At 41.7% G+C, this 14,608-nt stretch overlaps 1 protein-coding gene across 1 annotated transcript in view; it reads left to right on the plus strand.

Moving 5' to 3' along the window:
- Window positions 1-14,608, plus strand: part of KMT2C (lysine methyltransferase 2C) — a gene marked incomplete in the record, with an annotated part of 4,117,755 nt that overhangs the window by 2,856,407 nt on the left and 1,246,740 nt on the right. The window contains 1 exon segment of the mRNA XM_044066891.1: window positions 4,597-4,670. Coding sequence (XP_043922826.1) covers window positions 4,597-4,670 — 74 coding nt within the window.

A 14,608-nucleotide genomic window follows, 5' to 3' on the forward strand; every position in this document is an offset into this window, starting at 1 on the left:
CTGAGGTCAGTCAGGGTTGGCAGGGGATTATGGGTAGGGGAGGAGCTTGGAGCTCGGATCTAAAGCTGTTGAAAACTGCTGGCTCGGATCCGAGGTCGGATCTGATTCCCAAAGGTTGCTGACAAATGAAGTTTACCTACTCAGATGGAACGTTATGTTGAGTACATAACTTTTTATTTTGTTCTAGCAACTTTCCAATATTATACAAGCAATATTTAAAATGTGTCACTGTTTTTTGGGCTTTCGTCCCCCCCCCCCCCCTCGCATAAATTTTGGCTTTTTCCAGCTTTCTTGTGCTGCAACATTCAGAGATACAGCTGAGTGTCGGGTAGATTTTACAAAGAGCTGAGAGCTGCAGGGGAACAAAAGTTTAGTGCTGCTTATGCTGAGTCTGCTTGCATTGTTAATAGCACAACAGGTAGTATACTTGCTTTTGATGTAGAAGGGTGTGGGTTCTATTCCCACAGTAGGTAGATGCATTGCTGATACTGTACTGCCTTGTAAAGGGGGTGGATGCTGTAGTCCTTTTTGGTGAAGATACCTAGTAACTATGAACCTGTTATCAGTTTGCCATCCATTCCCTATTGCGATATTACTAGCTTATCATTATTTTAATGCAACATAGGCAATTTATTCCTCAAGTGCAACAGGCACTTTATTTGTAGATGAAACAATGAAATGTAAAGTTGTTTGCTAGCAGCAACCTCTTCATTTGTTACAGATTTCTTTAATGTGGAATTATTTAGATGGCTTTTACTTCTTCAGAGATTGTGCATATTTACTGATACTGGTGGACTGTAGAAGTTTGAGTAGACTTTTATGATGGAAATATTCTGAACTGGGCAGGTTTCATTATCGGTACATGCATTTTGTTTCATTGATTACTGGAAAAATGTTCAAAACAATAAATTTAAAATGCCGTTTAACAACTGTACTGTATTGTACAAGGAATATAATTTAATACAATCAGGAAGATGCATCAAATAGCATGTGTACGTTTCATGTTCAAGGGGCCTATGATTTGCCGAAAGTTAATCTTTGTCTGCTACTGGCAAAATGTATTTTCTTTGAATGTGGGTTTCAATGCTGTTTCGATGAATGTGAGTTTCAAGGGCAGAGAAGTTTTAATGCTAAGTCTATTTTCATTGTGAGACTGCATTGCTTTGTTTAGCAGATATCTATTAGGGTTTGTGCTGTAAAATGCAAAATAAAACTTCAAATGAAATCCAAATCATTGCAGAAGTAAAGCAAGTATGCACATTACAGTATTTATGGTAAATGGGGCGAAATAACCAAGGAATGGGACATTGGGATGGCTGCAGGGGGAGGCTTCATTCGACCATGAGTTTGTGAGGGGGAAGGGCAGCAAACTCAGACAGCCCCAGCTGAAATATACCTCTCAACTGTCCAGATTTTTGCAGAATGAATAGATTTTTGCTTCTTATTTTTGGTTTGCTCCTCATAAAATTTGTGGTTTTCTGGCAAATCATTTAGGAATGAAGTCACTAAATAATGACAGAGATTGAGTTTCAGATGTCATAACCTTCAGAAAATGCATGCTAAAGGAAGACCTGTTATTCTATCAATGGTCTTAAGTTTATACAAGAGCAGTTTTTAGTACTGTTTGTATGTTCCCCCAATATATTTGGCCTTGTCCAGATTTCCTACATTAAGAAGTTGAGAGGTATTTGCAAATAAATCGCTTTATAGAATTAGGAATATCCAAACCTCTCAACTGTCCCCAGTTTTGGCTCAAAATGTTGCTCTCCCCCTAGTAATCCCACCGCAAAATGGCAATTTTGGAAGAAAACGTGGAAGGTTTACAATTATAAATAACTGTAATGATCAGAGTTATAGTTTGCTTTTATTTCAGAAATGTATGTAGATGCTCTTATTTTGTCAGCTGCTCAAGTTAACAGTACTAATATTAAAAAGGTGTTCCTTCTTTTACAGGTTCCCAGCTGTATTGTGTGGCAGTTTTATATTTTTGCATCACATTTTTGGTCTGTTTTTCATAAAATTGTGGTTTTCTGGCAAATTAGTGGCAAATCATTAAAGATTGAAGTTAGAAAATAATGGCAGATTTTTGAGTTTCAGATTTCATACCCTTCAGAAAATTCATACTATTGCAAGACCTATTACTATTCTATTACCTTTCTAAGTTTATAAGAGCAATATTTAAAAATTGTCCTTATTTTTGGGCCTGTGTCCCACTTCTATGTATGGCTTTATCCAGATTTCTTGCTTTGAGGTTGAGAGGTATGTGTGTCAGAGCCATCACCGTCAGCCAGAGACATTTCAAATTGTGATATACTTGTTGCACCCCATTCCCCATTGTAATGTCTCTGGATGTGTCCAAGCAAGGCAAGGAGCAGTTATGCAGTTAAGTGTGCAGAGTATTCCCCCATCCAAGGTAGACCACAATTATGACCGTGGCTTTTCATCTGTCCTTGATTTTGCAGAATGTTCTGGTTTTCTGTCATATTTGTATACTGTTGATTTATGCTTCTTATTATTCAGAAAATGCATGCTGTCGCAGTGACCTGTTGCTCTGTGTTTAAGTAGCAATGCTTTAATGACCATCAGGTAAGCTTGTCGGAGATTGTAAGATGTAAGTAAGCTTTAATAAGCATACTATTAAAGAATTACCAACATTGAAAGCCTTTTCGTTGTTGCCATGCAGAGAATATTTACATAACTAGATAATGTATAAGCCTTAGGTATTGAAATGCATAAAACAGTATTTGTAATAAAGGACAGGATTACAGTATTTTCAGAAGCTCATTACATTTGTTGGAGACTTGCAGTCATCTTTGCAGGCTTTACCCATAAACTAAGCAGAATGCCAGTCTATCATGTGTGGTCCATAGCTTGTGCAGTAATCCTTTAAGCAATTTATCTTGAGCTTGTTTCTTGTTTGTTGTTCATTTTTTTACTTTGATCATGTCTTCCCCATGAAACAAGTAGATAGTTGTCAGGCAGCAGGTGTTTTTTGGATAAGAAACATTTTTACAAATGGGGGGTATCACAGAGATTGCTACTTTCAGCATGTTACTCGGTAATTTTATAAAGCTGAATATAAATTATAATTAGAACTGCAATACAAGGAGAAGTGGCTTGAGTTGAGGGATACTTGTTGTTTTTTATACTTGATTTGGACTGGCATTCCAGTAATGTATTTAAAAAGTAATTTATTTTTTTCATGCCTCAAAACCTTTGTGTTTCCATCTAGATATTAAGTAAGTTGTCATGTAGCCAATGCATTGAAATATTTTTTCTTCTACACTTCATTTTTTCTTGATTGGACTGTCATAATGATGGTTTGGCACCCAGGGCAGTGTATTTAATTAAAGTTCCAGTTGTTGCTATTTTGAGCATATCTCCACCCCTTTCTAGTTGGCTACACCCCTTCCCATTGGCCCAACCCATTCAGCCTTCTCCTGCAGCCCCCCTTTAATTTGAAGTCACCAGCCGCCACTGATTCGGAGTCATGGTAAGGCTGCACAGAGAAGCACATCATTTGCAATTTATTACAATGTCTTTTAGTCAAACACTGTCAGCCCTCATCATGTTAATGCTCTCCATGACAGCTCATGCAATGTAATGCATTGCATTAGCAAAGGAACCCCTCCACACATTCAAACACTTACAGATACATTCAGATACACACACACACACATCTCCTCATTCACAGACGCTCACGTTTGCTCTTGTAAACACTTAACCAAGACACTACGTTGCATATTTCAACAAATAAACATACACACACAAAATCATTCAGCTTCATTCATGCCCCTTTGTACACACATTAGCACACAGCCCCACCTCAGTGGCCTTGCTAGACTTAACTGTACTTTGAGTTTGCCTACAAGAATGAATGTGTGACCACTGTCAAAAGACAGCATTCACTTTTCCCCTGGTGGTAAGTTTTACTTGACCAAGTCATTTAGGGAATTACTCGGCTGAGTAAAGCAGGCTCGGCGAGCATTTCCAAAGTAGTGAATGTAGTCAGTATTAGCCCCTCCCCCGTATGGCCACATTACCATGTAGCTTTGGCAGCAGTACTGGTCATCACTCTAAAGCTTCCATGAAGGGAATATCAGAGCAGGAGACCACCATCTAAGAAATGGAAAGTTTTTTTTGTAATTTGGAAACCTTCCAAGATGAGACTTGCACATTGTGATAAACCTTTGAGTCCCAAGGAGTATGTACAACAAAATAGGGCATGAGTACTTTTTCATATTTAGGAATCTTCATAAAACTGAGCAGGTAACATTTTGTTCTTTGGTTGATGCTGAACTTGGCTAACAACCACTGAGGAGGGCTCACCATTGGTCAGTGTTTTTATCAGTGGCTTTGAGACATAGCTTTCTGCTTGTGTATATCTTTTGACGTGTAATAGAACACACCTTTAAATCCTGTACTGTGTAATGCTGTTTTTGCTTGTGTGTAAGACTATCCTTGCTGCCTACAGTTTGTTTTTAAAGTTCTCTTTTAAACATCTTTCATCTTAGCACATTTTTCAAAGAACTGTATTTTTTAATGTATTCTTTCTTTCATTGGTGGAATATGAAATTATTGACTGATATGTTTCAGATTGGTCTACAAGGGTGAAACAGATTGCTAAACTTTGGAGAAAAGCCAGCTCGCAGGAACGGGCTCCTTTTGTGGTAAGCATGCTGCTGGATTATTGACTTGTTTATTAAATCTACTAAGTATAGAATGTGTTTTAGAGTATAATCGATTAGGTATGTACCTTTCTGTTTTTATATTAGTTCAGCTTGCAGTACTGTTCTGTAATTTTATGTCTTTTGTTAGTAGAATGGTTTGAGAGTAGCATTTTCTACTAGTTATACAGAATTTGCTGTCAAGTAGATATTGATGTACATTTAAGTCTTAGTTTTTAAAATCTGTATGGATGTCTGAATGGATGAGTGCATCCTTCTCTTTAAACCCACTTTTTCATCTATAGTTTCATATGTAATATATATGTATATGTGTATATATATGTATATATATATATATATATATATATATATATATATGTGTGTGTGTGTATGTGTGTGTATATATATATATATATATATATGTGTATGTGTGTGTGTATATATATATATATATATATATATATATATATATATATATAAAATATTCTTTGTCCTCTTTGCCCTTTTTTCTGATGACTGGTATCTTTTACCAGCTTTAACTGGATCCAGAGATGCTGTCTCGAAAAAAGTGCCTCCACTTCCCTATTTGCTCTTTAGGACTAGTGACCAGGTCATCCGAGACTTTATGCATTTATTTTTATATGTTTTTACATTTCTTTTATTATACTTACTTATATATTTATTTTATTTAACTTTATTTTCCTGGGCAGAACACTGATGTTTTTCATCTTTCACTGTTGCAGTCATTACATTTGGGTAATCTGCTGGCAGGTTGCCCTCAGTCGGCCTGAATTCCAAAGTCTTGGGTCCTGCGTCAGTTGCTGTCTTCTGTTCTTTGACGTCAGGTCGTTAGGGGTATAAAACATGCAGCCGACACCATTTTCTTTAGTCTTTCTTGCCGCGCAGTGCCCGAAGCAGAAGCATTTCGCAAGTGCCTGTCGGCCGACTACTGAAATATTCGAGTTTGAGTTTCAGAACCGAAGTCTTCACTGAAGCTAAGTACCCCATAGGGGAAACTTTTTTCTTGCTTTTTACCGATGTCAGAAAAAGTTAATAATTGTATTACTTGTGGGAAGCAAATACCTCATAAGGATTTCCATTTATACTGTATTCCTTGCCTAGGCCCTGATCACAAAGTGCCTGGCTGTCAGTTTTGTGCTAGATTTAACCAACACACTATTAAGTGTCGGTATATTTTTGCATCAAAGTATTTTGGAAACAGATTTAACTACCCAGTAATGTCGTCGGATAGCAATCCGACTACCAGAGTACATAACGCAAAGAAAAGGACAGAGAAAGGCAGTCGAGATCCAAAACCAACAGCAAATCTTCTCCTAAGCCAGTCGCCGGTTTGCTGGTACTCAGTGAGGCGCTTTTGCAGCCCCTGATACCCGCTACCTTCGAGTCGCAGGCCTCTACCGACACCCATGTGGAGTCCGACATGCTGCAAGATACTCAAGGTATTGGACCGACGTATGTATCTCCTCAGATGGGTCCGGAGCCGCTGAGCAGGCACCGGCTTCTGAGGGTGTATTCAGACCTCAACATTTGTATATCAAACAGACGACGGCTGCAAAACCAAAGACAAAAGCAACTTCTAAAACTAAAAAAATGACCCATGAGCCACGTGCACAGGCCTGTATGCCTAAAAAACAGATGATAAAAATGGCTGAAGACCTTATTACCTTGATCAGGGGTACCCATCCCTCGCCAGATAAGAGGCCTAGGCAAGACACTGATTATGAATCTTCAGCTCGGGTTTCTATTTCTTCTGATTACTCTTCTAATCAGGACTTGTATATACCTCCCAACGAGGATTCTGATGCTGAGGAGTCTATTCCATCTGCATCTCCTCCTGAGGATTATTCATTTGGAGAAACCGTGCATACTTTGAGGGAGCATTTTCACTGGGAGAGTCAAGACTTCTCAGAATCAAAAAAGAGGCTCAGGGATTTCCTTCTTCTCCCTCAGCACAAGCCTTTAGCCATTCCCCCTGTTTTAGACATTGTGGATGATGTGTTTTGGAGTCGAGTTTGACCCCTGACTCCTTACCTCCAGCTCCCAATAAGCCTGACAGATATTACAGGGTCCCTGACTCACATAAATTTTTATTTAGAAACCCTGCTGCTGATCCTGAAGCTATTTCACAGGGTCCACAACAGCAAAAAATCCTACCCCCTCTGACAGAGATTCAAGGGCACTAGACAGATGGGGGGAAAAAAGGTTTATACATCTGCAGCCTTGGGAATCAGGGCCTTAAACTGTCAATTTCATATGCTTAAGTACCAACAACATGTTATGGGATTGCTGAAACCGAAAATGATGTTGATTTCAGAATGTGCAGAAAATAAAGAATTGCAGGAATTATTGCATGCAGCTGAACAAGTTGGAAAGCATACTTTGCAATGTGGTTTTCATTCCTTAGAGGCCTCCTGCAGGGCCGCAGTTATTGGATCTGTGATTAGGAGGCATGCCTGGTTAAAGGAACAAAATTTGCCTGATCATGTTAAAGCTAAATTGCTAGATGCACCTTTACAGCATGATTCTCTGTTTGGTATTAGGGCAGAAGAGGTTTTAAAGAAAATGGAAGACAAAGCTAAGTCTATGCAAACTGTTAAAGACTTCTTACAAGTGCAGCCACCAAGATTCAGTAGACACAGCCACCAAGATTCAGTAGACACTGGCCTACAAAAAATTGGTCCTTTCCTGTGTCAGACTGAGCTCAAAGGGGCAAATCCAGACGCCCTAAGGGTTCCAGATACCAGGCACAAGATTCATACATGTCAAAGCAATGGGGCGCTTCCACCTCCAAATCTGGAGGAGATAAAGTGCAAACCTACAGAAAGCAATCCCAATGACTTCCCTCTGCCTACACCAAACACTTATCTTTTGGCAGCACCCTTCGGGGGAAAATTAGCACTTTTTGCTCAAAATTGGCAGTTAATAACTCAGGACAAGTGGGTACTAAACATCGTATCACAGGGATACAGATTCCACTTCCATACTCTGCCAATGACAAATGGTTGGCCAGATCTGCCAAAAAATCAATGGGCAGAGGCACAGAAACAGGTTACGTCCCTCATGGATATGGGGGCCATTCAGACAGTACCAGAACAGGAAAAAAGACAAGGTTTTTACTCGACTGTTCTTGGTACCCAGAAAGGACAAGGTCTGGCGGCCAATACTGGATTTATCAATTTTGAACGCATACCTGGACATTCCAAAATTCAAAATGCTGACTTTGCAGCAGCTTCTGCCCATGCTGAGCAAGAATGCTTGGCTGGTGACTTTAAACCTAAAAGAGGCATACCTGCATGTCCCAATAAGACAGTCGTGCAGAAGATACCTCCGATTCAAGGCTGGCTTAATGCATTACCAATTCTCTGCACTGCCCATTGGCTTATCTACTTCGCCCAGGGTCTTTACAAAGTGCCTGGCACCAGTAATTGCATTTTGCAGACAAAGAAGTATTCAAATATATCCTCACTTGGACGACTTTCTCATTCAAGCAGAGAACAAGGACACTCTTCTTCGACACCTGGCATTTGTGAAAAGGCTTCTAACATGCCTATGGTACACAGTAAACGAAAAGAAATCACAACTGGTACCATCTAAAAAAATAACATTCCTGGGTGCAAGCTTGGAAACAACTGCCCAGATGGCTTACCTCACGCCAGACAAGCAAAGGCAACTGACTGCTTACTTCAAACTGATGGCAACAAAAACACAGTCTTCTGCAAGGCAAATTCTGCAGGCTCTGGACTTCATGGCATCCTGCATCCGACTAATTCCATATGCAAGACTGCAAATGGGGAAACTTCAATGGTACCTAAAAAATTTATGGAGTCAACATTCACACAGTCTGGAAACAATGATTCCTCTCATTCCCTGTGTGCAACAGGAGTTTCTGTGGTAAGCAAAGGCATGTCACCAAAACATGGGAGTGCCCTTCACTCTACCCCCTGCCAGCCAAACCTTAACAACAGACTCATCAGGTTATGCCTGGGGGGCCCACAGAGCAGGAAGATGCATTCAGAACTTATGGACACCAAAACAAATGTATCTTCGTATCAACCAGAAAGAGATGCTAGCTGTTCAAAATGCCCTAACAGCCTTCAAGGACTTACTTCATCCAGGACAACTACTGATAAAGATGGACAGCACCACAGTCATGTGGTATATAAACAAGCAAGGGGGTACACACTCATACCCCCTTTGCAGATTAGCCATGGCACTGTGGGACACAGCTTTGGCCTACCAAATGCATCTTCAAGCTCAGTTCCTGCCAGGAAAACAAAACACTCTGGTAGACGATGTAAGCAGAAACCTTATGGATCCTCACGAGTGGAAACTAAATCCACAAGTCTTCAGCATGATAACAGAGAAATGGAGGAGCCCAGACATAGATCTATTTGCCTCACCTCGAAATTATCAATTGAAAAGATTCTGCACAAGGACTTATCACAGACAAGCATGGAAAGTGGACGCCCTATCCTTCAGTTGGAAAAACCTATCAGTTTACGCCTTTCCTCCTCTGCCTCTTCTACCCAAGGTCCTCCTAAAAGTCAGACAAGAGAAGCCAAAGATGTTATTAATTGCCCTGGACTGGCCCTGCCAATACTGGTACCCAGTCCTAAGGAACGTGGCAGAATACCCAGCTTGGACCTTGCCTCAAAGACCACAACTACTGTCCCAGCAAAACAGTCTGATCCTGCACAATCAACTACAGACTCTGAACCTGGCAGCATGGCTAATCATGTAGTCTTACAAACAACACCTCTCAGTAAAGCTGTGATGGATGTCATTTTGGAAGCCAGGAGGCCTAGTACTAGAAAAGTTTTTATGCTGACAAATTGAAGAGATTCTGTGCTTGGAATCAAGCACAAGGAACTGATGCAGCAAAACCAAATATTCCTCAGATATTACAATACTTAACTGAGATGCTTGACAAAGCCCTATCTTTCTCATCAATCAAAATCCTTGCCTTTGCCATTTCGGCTCATTACAATACAGAGCCATCAAACTTTTCTCATCCTTTACTAAAGCAGTATCTTAGAGGAGACAAAATTTTATGGCCTCCTAAAAGATCACCATTACCTGCATGGGACTTCAATTATGTGTTGGAAAAGCTCACCCTGCCTCCATTTGAACCAGCTGCTACTGCTAATCTAAAGTTCTTATGGAAAACAGCTCTGCTACTAGCAATTACTTCAGCAAGAAGAGTTTCACAGCTACAGACCCTCATGGCTGTAGAGCCTTTTATCATATTTTACCCAGACAGGGTGTCTCTGAAGACAAATCCTACTTTTATGCCTAAGGTGGTTTCCAGTGTGGCTCTTTCATCTGCCAACTTTTTATCCAAATCCGCAGAACAAGGGGGAGAGAATTCTGCATTCCTTGGACGTACACAGACTGCTAAGATTCTACTTGAGCAGGACAAAAGTTGTAAGAAAAACTAAGCAATTACTAGTGTCATATGCAGGATCAGAAGGAAAGGCTGATGTTCATCGTGCATACAGCTGCAGTAATCACAGATGGGTTTTCTGCCGTCAGGCGGGTCCTCGGTCGGCCGAATTCCAAAGTCTAGGTCCGGCGTCGGTTGTTGTCACTTTCTTTCCTGACGTCAGTGCGACAGGGGTATATAACACACAGCCAACGCCATTTTCTTCAGTCTTTTTTGCCGCGCGGTGCCCGAAGCAGAAGCAGTTCGCAAGTGCCGGTCGGCCAGCTCCTGAATTTACGAAAAATTGGAAACCGAAGTCTTCTTTAAAGCTAAGTACCCCGTTGGGGAAACTTTTCTTGTCTCAGACCGATGTCAGACAAAGTTAACAATTGTATTTCTTGTGGGAAGCAAATACCGCATAAGGATTTCCATTCCCTCTGCATACCTTGTTTAGGCCCAGACCACGATGTCTCGGGCTGTCGCTTTTGCGCTACTTTCAATAAACGCACTATTAAGCGTCGGGCGGAGTTCGCCCAACACTTTTTTGGTAAAGCCTTTGATTATAAAATGTCGTCGGACTACCATTTTGTCCAAAAAACACAAGGACAAGGACCGACATGCGAGGTCCGCGGTCTCCACCGACACCACGCCAAAATCGGCTACACGTGGTCCGGTTCTCAGCGAGACACCTGTGCAGCCCCTGACTACCGACGACACTTCTTTGGCGGTGTCTTCTGTAACCGAGATCGCGTCGCAGGTACCTCGGCCCATACCCAGACTACAACCACCGAAGCCACTGTGAGTGTTGAGCCTCCTAATGTGGACAGGTCCACTTCCACCCATGGTGTCTTTAGACCCTCGTCTTCCTTTTCCATTAAGGCCTTTACTAAGTCCAAATCAGCCATGCATCCCAAGAGGCCTGTTGCACAGGGCCCATCTCCAGGCCGCATGCCTAAAAAACAGATGCTAAAAATGGCTGAGGATTTAATTACTCTTATCTGGTTCCCAATCCCCTCCAGACAAGAGACCCAGAGTGGAGGAAGATTCTCCCTCTTCTGACCAGGGCTCCATTTTTTAAGAACATTCTGATGTAGAGGAACACTCGTACTCCCCTTTTGAAGATTCTGATGCAGAGCAGTCCATTCCTTCTGTATCTCCCCCAGAGGATTTTTCTTTTGGGGAAACCTTGCACACCTTGAGGGGACACTTCCATTGGGAAGGCCAAGACTTTTCTGATTCCAAGAAAAGACTTAGGGAATTTCTTTTGTTACCTCAACACAGACCTCTGGTGATACCTCCTGTCTTGGACATACTTGATGATGTTTACTTGGAGGCTTGCCTTAATCCGGATTCCCTACCTCCTGCCCCAGTCAAGCTTGATAGGTACTACAGAGTTCCTAACTCTCACCAGTTTCTTTACAAAAGCCATAATGCTGACCCTGAAACCATTTCTCAAGGCCCCAAGGGAATGAAGGCCTCTACTGCTAAGAATCCACTACCTTCCGAAAGAGAGTCTAGATCCTTAGAAAGGTGGGGAAAAAAGGTATATACCTCGGCCACCCTAGCCATGAGGACCTTAAATTGTCAGTTCCATATGCTTAAATATCAGCAGTTTCTGTTATCACAATTAAGAAATAAAATGTCTCAACCTGAACAACCAGATTTGAGGGAGTTGCAGGATATGATGCATAGTGCAGAACAAGTGGGTAAAAACACCTTACAGTGTGGCTATGATGCCTTAGAGGCCTCAAGTAGAGCTGCTGTTACAGGATCAGTCATTTGTAGACATGCCTGGCTTAGGGAACAACTCTTGCCTGATCATGTAAAAGCTAAACTACTAGATGCTTTTTTACAAAAGGATGTACTATTTGGTACTAATGCTGAAGGAGATACTACGGAAAATGGAAGAAAAAGCTAAATCTATGCAAACTGTCAAAGCTTTTCTACAGGTTCAACCACCACGATTTAGCAGAAATTGGCCTTCTAAAAACTGGTCCTTTCCAGCCACGGACAAGCCCCAAAGAGGTAGATACAGGCGCACAAGGGGCAGAGGACAATCTCAAGGATCATATAAAGGCAGACAATGGCAAACTCCAGCACCAAGAGGTGGCGAAGACAGTGCACAACAATACAGGAAACAAACCCAATGACGTCCTCCTTTTCATGCCAAGCAAGTCTCAGCTGGCAGCACCCTTGGGAGGAAAGCTGGCATTATTTACAAGAAATTGGCATATCACAGACAAATGGATCCTGGACATTATAAACAGAGGCTACAGATTTCATTTTCACACTCTTCCAAAAATGAGAGGCATGCCAAACCTGCCACACAATCAAAGAGCAGAGGCACAAATACAAATTTCAAAGCTCATGGACATGAAAGCTATTCAAGAGGTACCTACTCACAAACAAGGTCAAGGTTTTTATTCCAGACTATTTCTGGTACCAAGGAAAGGAACCGACTGGAGACCCATTTTGGACTTATCCATCCTAAACACATTTCTACTCGTACCAAAATTCAAGATGCTCACATTACAGCAACTTCTTCCCATGCTGGGCAAGGAGTTTTGGCTGGTAACATTGGACCTCAAGAGGCGCATACCTGCATGTCCCAATCAGACAAAGCTGCAGAAGATACCTCAGATTTCTTGCAGGTTCAATCCACTATCAATTCTCTGCATTGCCCTTTGACTTATCTACTGCGCCCAGAGTATTCATGAAATGCCTGGCATCAGTAATTGCCTACTGCAGACTTCAAGGGATACAAATTTACCCTTATTTGGACGACTGCCTGATCCAAGCGGACAGCAAGCACATACTTCTGGAACATCTGGCTTATGTAACACGGTTATTGAATTCTCTGGGATACACAGTCAACAAAGTGAAATCCAGGCTAACACCATCTCAGAAAATAACTTTCCTGGGTGCCAACTTGGACACAATCACCCAGATGGCCTATCTCACGCCAGAAAAACAGGGGCAACTAACTCAGTACTTCAAAATACTAGCAAATTGTACCAGGCTCACTGCAAGGAAAATCCTGCAGGCTCTGGGCTTCATGGCATCTTGCATTCTTTTAATGCCATGTGCAAAGTTGCACATGAGGAAACTTCAATGGTACCTAAAAAACCTATGGTCTCAACACAGCCACAGTTTGGAAACAATAATACCAATAATCCCATGTTTGCAAAAGGAATTTCTATGGTGGGCCCAAGCATGTCAAACAAACGCAGGTCTTCCATTCTGCAAGCCTCAAGCAAATCAAGTCATCACAACAGACGCCTCAGATTACGCCTGGGGGCGCACATGACAGACAGGTGCATTCAGGGCAAATGGTCCCAAAAGGAAAAGCACCTTCACATCAATCAAAAAGAAATGCTAGCAGTGATAAATGCAATTACAGCTTTCAAGGACCTCCTGCATCCAGGGCAATTATTGATAAGAACAGACAACACCACAGTAATGTGGTACATAAACAAACAAGGAGGAACACATTCATACCCCCTGTGCAGACTAGCCATATCACTTTGGAACTTGGCTCTGGAATGGCAAATCGAACCTCAAGCACAGTACTTGCCAGGTTTGGAAAACATGCTGGCAAACAATCTAAGCAGAAATATGACAGAACCAACATGAATGGAAGTTGCATCCTCAAGTGTTTACAAAGATAATCCAAGCGTGGGGAAGGGCAGACATAGATCTCTTCGCCTCCCACAGGAATCATCAATTGGAAAAGTTCTGTTCAAGGACCTTTCATCCAAAGGCCTGGAGAGTGGACGCCCTTTCTTTCAGTTGGGCAGCATGGACAGTTTGCGCTTTCCCACCTTTGCCTCTTCTGCCCAAGGTGCTCTTGAAAGCAAGAGCAGACAGACCGAAGATGATACTGATTGCTCCAGACTGGCCAAGACAACACTGGTACCCACTCCTTAGGAGCCTAACGCATACCCCTCCCTGGTCCCTACCTCTAATGCCTCTTCTACTGACTCAGCACAGCTACAAAACTCTTCACAGTCAGCTGAAAACACTCAATCTCGCTGCATGGAAAATTCCTTAACACCACAACAGACCCTACTCTCCAAAGAGGTGCAGGATGTCATTTTGGAGGCCAGAAGGCCATCTACTAGAAAGGCTTACTCCACAAAATGGAAACGGTTTTGCTCTTGGAATGAGAAAAAAGGCCAGGATCCTAGAAAACTGAATTTGCCTCAGATATTACAGTATCTAGCTGAGCTGTTGATCAGTGGACTTTCATTTTCCTCCATAAAAATTCATGCCTCAGCCATTTCTGCAGATTTCAACACTGATCCACCCTTATTCTCTCACTCACTCTTAAGACAGTTCCTCAGAGGGGCTAAGAATATAAGACCTCCAAGGAAACAACCAATACCAGCCTGGGATCTTAATTACATTCTAGAAAAATTAACATTGCCTCCCTTTGAACCAGCTGCCTCAACAGATTTGCAATATTTGTCCTGAAAAACAGCTTTCCTTCTGGCCATTA

Source organism: Protopterus annectens, chromosome 3.part1, assembly GCF_019279795.1.
Source record: "Protopterus annectens isolate FY-2018-M chromosome 3.part1, PAN1.0, whole genome shotgun sequence".
Lineage (NCBI taxonomy): Eukaryota > Metazoa > Chordata > Ceratodontiformes > Protopteridae > Protopterus > Protopterus annectens.